The 8,146-nt window shown below is 37.7% G+C and overlaps 1 protein-coding gene across 1 annotated transcript in view; it reads left to right on the forward strand.

Moving 5' to 3' along the window:
* LOC105984150 (low affinity sodium-glucose cotransporter-like) overlaps positions 1-8,146 on the forward strand; it is a 61,402-nt gene that overhangs the window by 10,447 nt on the left and 42,809 nt on the right. The window contains exon 6 of the mRNA XM_013014250.1: positions 4,853-4,958. Coding sequence (XP_012869704.1) covers positions 4,853-4,958 — 106 coding nt within the window. The remainder of the gene's footprint in view (positions 1-4,852; positions 4,959-8,146) is intronic.

The following is an 8,146-nucleotide window of genomic DNA, read 5'->3' on the forward strand; positions in this document are numbered from 1 at the left end:
GCCCAATAAACAAGTGGGCTAAAGACTTAAAGAGAAACTTCTCTGAAGAGGAAAGAAGGATGGCCAATAGACACATGAAGAAATGCTCAACCTTTCTAGCCATAAAAAAAATGCAAATCAAAACAACATTGAGATTCCACCTCACCCTAGTTAGAATGACTATAACCAAGAACTCTAATAACAACAGATGCTGGAGGGGATGTGGGCAGAAGGGAACCCTACTGCATTGTTGGTGGGAATGTAAACTTATTCAACCACTTTGGAAAGTAGTATGGAAGTTCCTCAAAAGACTCTACCTAGAGCTCCCCTATGACCCAGCAATCCCACTTTTGGGCATTTACCCAAATGATCACAAACAAGACCACACTAAAGCTACCAACACAACTATGTTGATTGCAGCATTATTTACCAAAGCTGATATGGAACCAACTTAGATGCCCCTCAGTAGCTGAATGGATCAAGAATATGTGGTATATATATACAATGGAATTCTATGCCTCCATCAGAAAGAATGACATTGCCCCATTTGTTAGGAAATGGAAAGACTTGGAAAAATTGTATTAAGTGAAGTAAGCCAGGCCCAAAAAACATAGGTCCCATGGTTTCCTTTACTTGCAATAACTAATACATGTCTGAGACAAGCAGAAACAGATAAGTTGATGTTAGGTGATATGAACCCCAAGATAAGGACTCAAATGTTATAACTTCTTTGCCTCAATAATTTTTTGCCACAATAATACAGTAATTCATATATAAGCTACTTACTGATATTTTTTAAATATTTTTATTGTGAAGATACTGTACAGAAGGATTAGGTACCTGAGTAAGGTAATGAGTACATTTCCTATCGGGCATTTACAGATAATTTTTAAAGCATGTATGTAATGTCTTGATGGTAACTTACAAAGTAAGAGTCAAGGAATTTATAATAAGGTAATTTAGGTTTCTACTTTTAAATGGATTCCTGCTGTACTATCTATCATTCTCCTTTTAAATTAATATATAATGGTATGTAGCTGAGCACTGATAACTTTTGTCTGAAATCCTAGCTACTCAGGAGGCTAAGATGTGAGGATCACAGTTCAAAGCCACCCCAGGCAGGACAGTCCATGCCATTCTAATCTCCAATTAATCACAGAAAAAGCCAGAAATGGTAGTGTGGCTCACAAGGTAAGAGTGCTAGCCTTGAAAAAAAGGATCTCAGAGACAGTGCCAGAGTTCAAGCTTCAGGACTGGCATATATATATTTATGAAAGACAATGTAATATTTTGATACTATATATACAGTCTTCAAAAATAAAAATCAGAATAATTAGCATCTTCTAAACACTTATCATTTCTTTGTGTTAGAAAAATGTTAATTTTGTTCCTCTATTTTGAAATACATTATAAATTATGAAGTATGGCCACATGATTGTAGATGTCTATGGTGCCCGTACGTAATGTTTCCTTTTTCTTCCTGATTTTATTTTCTTGAATAATTCTTCACAATCTCACAATTAATCTAGCCAAGGATTTGTCAGTAATGTTTATCTTTTTAAAGAGCTAGCCCCTGGCTTCATCGATCTTTTATATTGCCCTCTGTGTGTGTGTGTGTGTGTGTGTGTGTGTGTGTGTGTGTGTGTGTGTGCGTGTGTGTGTGTGTGTGTGTACGCACACACACATGCACTGGTACGTGCACTGATACTAGCACTTGAACTCAGAGCCTGGATGCAATCTCCTAGCTTTTTCACTGAAGGCAGCACTCTACCACTTGAGCCACACCTTCACTGGCCTTGGCTTTGGGTGGTTAATGGGAGACAGAGTCTTGGATTTGTCTACCCAGCTGGCATCAAACCTCTTGAGTAGCTAGGATTATAGACATGAGCTACTGACACCAGGCTTTGGACCATCTTTCAAGTTTCTGTTTCAATTATTTCTACTCTGATCTCTCTTAGTTCTTTATTTCCACTGAAGTTGAAATTGTTTATTTTTAGCTCCTTGAGATTCAATGACAGATTATTCATCTAAAAGTTCTGTGGTTGACATTTTTATTACTATATGTTTATTGCAAAAAGAGGTTCTGTGCATATATGCTTGTTATTCACTTTGATCAAATTTACTCCTTGTTTCTCCCTCTTATTCCCATCCCCCCTTGGGAAATAATTTTAATGGGCTTTATTATTCTTTCTGTATACATGCATATAAAGTATTCAGATTCATACGTCATAATTTTCTTCTTTTGTACTCTCCCTTCCCCATAGGATATGAATTCTTTATCCAAAGAGAGGCTTACAAAGATTTTGTTAGACATTATAAATACTGCTTCCTCTTTCCTGTTAAATCATTGCTAACACCTGAACTTAGTTTTGCCTCTTTAATTTCTTTTTTGTGCCTGTTCTGGGGCTTGAACTCAGGACCTAGGTGCTGTCCCTGAGTTTTGTTTGTTTTGGGCTTTTTTTGTTTTTGTTTTTGCTCAAGTCTAGCGCTCTACCACTTGAGCTCCACTTCGGGCTTTTGGGGGAGTTTATTTGAGATGATTTTTTTTTAATTTAATAGCAGCATAACCAAAGAACTTATTTTGTTTCCTACCTCATTTTAGTCAGGGTTGTGTTTGTAAGATTCATCATATTATTGCTACACTTACTTGTTTTCATTGCTATAGAACATTGTATTATAAAAACATTCTACAGTTACCTCACTTCGTCCCTTCCCAATTCAGACCTTCATTCCTCTTGTTCTTCCTCTTTCTCCCTCCATCCGCTTCCTCTCCTGCTTCATTCCACTCCCTTACTTTTCATTCCTCCTCTTTTTGTTCTTTTCTCTGTCTCTCTCTCATTTTAACAATTTGAAATTGTAATACATACCATCTCCCTTTAACTCCAAATCATTTTATGTAAATGAATTCCCAGACTTGATATCATCTTTTATTTTATTTAACCCAGTGATTTTTACCTGACTTGACCTTTATTAAGATAGTTGTAAAATATTCATCATTATTCATTATTATTTTTGTTATTAGGAATAGGTATAGTTTCTTGCAAAACCACAACAAAGTTAGCAATTTTCATAAAAGTAACATTGATATAATAATTTTAACTAATGAATTTCTATTCCTAAATGTATCTGTTGATTCAGTTATGCCCATTTTCACATTTTCTCCAGTATTGGGTGCAGTTGAGAGTCAGGGATTACATTTAGTTGCTAGGTTTATAATCTTCATTTGAGATTTTTCTGATGTTTCCTACTGATTGGGTTTGTATTTCACATTCTTGGCTGGAATAATACATACATAGAGTTGTGTTCTATTCAATCTATCCCATATAGGAAGTATCCATTGTCTATCTGTTCATTAAAAGTAATATTAATTTTGATTATCTGGTCAAGATTTGGCCCTGTTTCTACAGTATAAAATAACTATTTTCCCCTCTGTCACTATCTGTAGTCTACGATGAGATACTTTCAGTCATCTCAATACCTTAATCCTCTTTAAAACTTCCCACCAGATTTAGCATTCACAGATGATTTTCACCTGATCCAATCTGTGCTGTGATGGTTGCTCAATTACAATTTTTTCAATTTCAGAATTCCTTCCTAGTTACCAGTCAGCATTCAGCATTCTACCAAAGGCAAAATAATTCCAACTTCTCTCGTACCAACCTATCCTTCTATTTATCCATTTATCTGTATTCTATTTATTTGACTGTAATGCCTCTGTTTACCTTGGCTTACATACAAATTATTCATGGAGGTTCAAAATAATGCCATGACAATTACTATCATCCCAGGATGATTTGTCTATATTTCCAAGTGTTTCCTAACGTATTTTATTAAGAAAAAATCTCACACTTGCAGTATAGCAAGGTGAATTCAGGATCAAACTACATAGATCCACTTTCTACCTGGATGACCTAGGACAAAATCCCTGAGCCTCAGGAACTTTAGGGACTTCTTGTAATTGAGAAGGGTGTGTGTAAATTCCAGGTAGGAAAAAAACATCCTCAGTAGTTCAAGATTTTCCAGAACAGAGAAAAAAATCATCTTTTGAAAAAGACATAATTTTTATGTGGTTGTAGGAACTGAAAAGTATTCATAATCCTAAAACTTCTTTAGGACAAAAATTTTAATTTCAAGAATGCTGTTTTTGGATACTCTTGGGAGGGGATCAGAAAGGCACATGCCTTTCTGTATGATCAGATGTACTATTTGTATGATCAGATGTGCATCTGATCATACAAAATAATATTTATTAAATGAACTCCAGGAAATGAAACAAAAGGTTTCTTCTGTTTTGCTTTTTTTGTTTTCTTCCCTTTTATCTGTTTGCTCATTTATATGTTTTTGAGAGTACAAAGGGAGACACAGAAATGAAGGGACAAAGGGTGAACATATGCAGAAGTGGTACTCACTAGACACTATGTTGAAAATAAACTATATAACTTTTGGGTGGGGATGGGAGTGAAAACTGGGAGAGAGCAAGTGAAGGGGTATGATATTGTCCAAAAAGAAAAGTATTCTCTACCTGACTTATATAATTGTAATCCTTCTGCAAAAATTCTAAAATTAAAATGCATTTTTTCAACACCCAAGCAATTATCAAACCTCTCTAAACCATATATACAGAAAGAGTTCTTGACTCATGTCACCTCATTCAATAAATGCCTTAATTGAGCAATGAACTAGCTCCTTTTAGAATACAAAAAAGTGAGTGAAGTGTTCTTTTAGGCTTTATGGGAGATATTGTTGTGGGTACATCTAAATAAAGTCTCAGAGAGTGAGTAAAGATCTATCTAGAAAAGGAGGGAGAATAGACATGGAAGCAGAGAAAACAGAGGCCTGGAATATATTTCTTTCCCACCCTTTCTTCTTTTAGTCCAACATATTCTCTGGAGCTATATTCATCCAGTTGGCCTTTGGACTGGACCTTTACCTGGCCATCTTTATCCTCTTGGCTATCACTGCTGTTTACACCATCACAGGTAAGTGATGCCATCTTCTACTAATCTTATCCCAACCTGTGAATACTATTCTAGCCTTGCAATTGCCTAGATAAGGAAACAATTTCATTCCCATTATGAGAGTCAGGTGCAGGTCCAAAAACACAATGAGCAAAAATCATGGCAGGCCAGGTGCTGGTGACTCACAACTGTAATCCTAGCTACTCAAGAGGCTGAGATCTGAGGATCGTGGTTCAAAGCCAGCCCCAGCAGGAAAGGCTGTGAGACTCTTATCTCCAATTAACCACCAGAAAACCAGAAGTGGCGCTGTGGCTTAAGTGGTAGAGAACTAGCCTTGAGCAGAATTGCTGAGGGACAGTGCCCAGGCCCATAGTTCAAGCCCCATGACCAAAAAACAAAAACAAAAAACAAAAAAAAACCAATATGGCAGAATCCTCAGTATTAGAAGTGAGCAGCTTGACTGATGGAGTGAAAATTTTTATAATTTAGCTCAGCTGTGGGTTTTGGTACATAAATTGCCACTTTAAATTCTGTGTATCATATATGTAGAGAGTTTACAATAAAAGAGCATGTCAGATATGGAAAATGCAAAGACAGGTTCAAATGAACACATGAGGTAGGATGTAGGAGAGAACCATGATGGGACCCTATGGAAACGAAGAGCTGAGCCATGTGTTTTTGTGAAGAGAGCTATGTGAACAGTCCTAGCATACTTTCCTTTTCTTTTGTCTTTTCTTTTTTCTTTGTTGGCGGTGGGGCTTGAACTCTGGGCCTGGGTGCTGTCCCTCAGCTATTCAGCTCAAGATAAGCACTCTATCATTTGAGCCACAGTGCCACTTCCAGTTTTCTCATGGTTTATTGATAAGAGTCTCATGGACTTTCCTGCCCAGGCTGGCTTTGAACCATGATCCTCAGATCTCAGCCTGCTGAGTAGCTAGGATTACAGGGATGAGCCATGGACACCCAGCCACCAACAGACTTTTCTAACTGGGTATGTGAGTGGCATGACTCATGGACATTAATTTATGATAATCAGTCTTTTATGAACTTTGAATTCAGCAGATATAGTTTATTCCAGGTAAGTTGGAAGAGATAAAGGAAATGATAAATAATTAAGATAGTCCCTTTTTTTGGGATTACTCAGGTTTGAACTCAAGGCCTTGCACTTCTTGGAAAAACTACTGCTTGAGCTAGACCCCAGTCCTTTTCAATTTAGTCATTATTCAGATATGGTCTTGTATTTTTGCCCAAGGTCAACCTTAGACTGAAAGCCTCCTACCTATACCCTTCCATCTAGCTGGGATTCCAGGCATACAACACCACACCACCATGCCCAGCTTATTGATTGAAATAAGGTCTCAGTAACTTTTAACCCATTCTAATCATGAATTACAATTCTCCTGATTTCTGCCTTCTGAGTAGCTGTGATTAAAAGCATGAGCCATTGTGCCAGGGATTAGTTCTGAACCTACGTTTATACTTGGAGTATATGGGGTTTCAGAATAAATTAGGGATAAGGGCCTATTCCTCTGCTTTCCAGCTCATCTTTGTTTCTTCATGACTCATAAAAGAAATACCTTTCTCACTGAGAATCTTATGAGTTTAGAACTGAAAGATGTATATACTTTTTGTATTACTGGGGACTGAACTCAGAGCCTTGCACTTGTTAGGCAGATACTTTATCACTTGAATCACACCTCCAACCCCTTTTTGCCACCACTGTTTTTGAGATAGTGTCTCACTTAATGTCCAGGCTGGTCTGGACTGTGATCTTCCTACCTGTGCTTCCTGTGTTGCTGGAGTTAACAGTGTACACTGCTACTCACAGCCATTGTGCTTCTCCTTTAGCTGGAATAACAGTTGTGTGCCATTGCACACAAACACTGAGTGAAATGAAGTCTTAAGAACTTTTATACCCAGGTGGCCTTCATCTCAATCCCCATATCCTCCTTCTCTCAAGTAATAAGGATTACAAATTTGAGCTGCCCTTAACTGAGAATGTCTTCCTTCCTTCCTTCCATTCTTTCCTTCCTTCCTTCCTTCCCTTCTTTTTTTTCTACAATAGTGTTGTGAAACACAAGTCAAGAACTAGTTCTGTTATTCAATTACTAAAACAAACATAGGGTCCAGCCAGGCACTGGTGTCTCACCCCTGTAATCCTAGCTACTCAGGAGGCTCAGATTTTAGGATTGCAGTTCAAAGCCAGACAGGGTAGGAAAGTCCATGAGACTCTTATCTCAAATTAATCATAGGAAAAGTTGGAAGTGGTACTGTAGCTCAAGTGATAGAGTGCTAGTCTTGAGGGAAAGGAGCTAGGGACAATGCCCAGGCCCAGAGTCCAAGGCCGAGGACCAGAAAAAAAAATATGGCCCAACACTGAAGTAAAATCAGTTTGGCTAAACTTCACTGTGTCAAAGGAGAGTGAAATGAGTGTTACTGTAAGTTCCAGCCCAGAAAACCAAACGGACACAGTCATGTAGAACAAAGAAAGAAAAGTTTATTGTCTGCAAATTGGTTGAAAACCTGTAGAAAACTAAAGTTAGATCCTTATACGTCACCCTGCACCAAATCAATTCCAAATGGATCAAAGACCTCAATATAAAAGCAGACACCCGGAAAACATTAGAGGAAGGAATAAGACAAACTCTAGGGCTCCTTGGTACAGGCCAAATTTTTCTTAATAAAGACCCAGAAATACAACAAATCAAAGAAAGGTTGGACAAATGGGACTGCATCAAATTGCAGAGCTTCTGCATGGCAAAGGACATAGCTAGTAAAATCAGTAGGAATCCCACAGATTGGGAGAAGATCTTCACTAGCCATACCATAGACAATGGTCTCATATCTAAAACATACTTAGAACTCAAAAAGTTAAATCCCCCAAAAACAAATTCTCAAAGAAACAACTGCCCCATTAATGAGTGGGCTAAAGACTTAAAGAGACTCCTCTGAAGAGGAAATAAGAATGGCCAATAGACACATAAAAAATGTTCAACATCTCTAGCCATAAAATAAATGCAAATCAAAGCAACATTGAGATTCTACCTCACTCTCATAGAATGTCTATAATCAAGAAATCTATGGGCTGGGAAGGTGGCTCAGTGGTAGAGCTTGCCTTGCATGCATGAGGCCCTGGGTTCGATTCCTCAGCACCACATAAGCAAAAAGAAAAAAACCGGAAGTGGTGCTGTGGCTCAAGTGGTAGAGCG

This window comes from Dipodomys ordii, unplaced genomic scaffold (genome assembly GCF_000151885.1).
Source record: "Dipodomys ordii isolate 6190 unplaced genomic scaffold, Dord_2.0 Scaffold23, whole genome shotgun sequence".
Lineage (NCBI taxonomy): Eukaryota > Metazoa > Chordata > Mammalia > Rodentia > Heteromyidae > Dipodomys > Dipodomys ordii.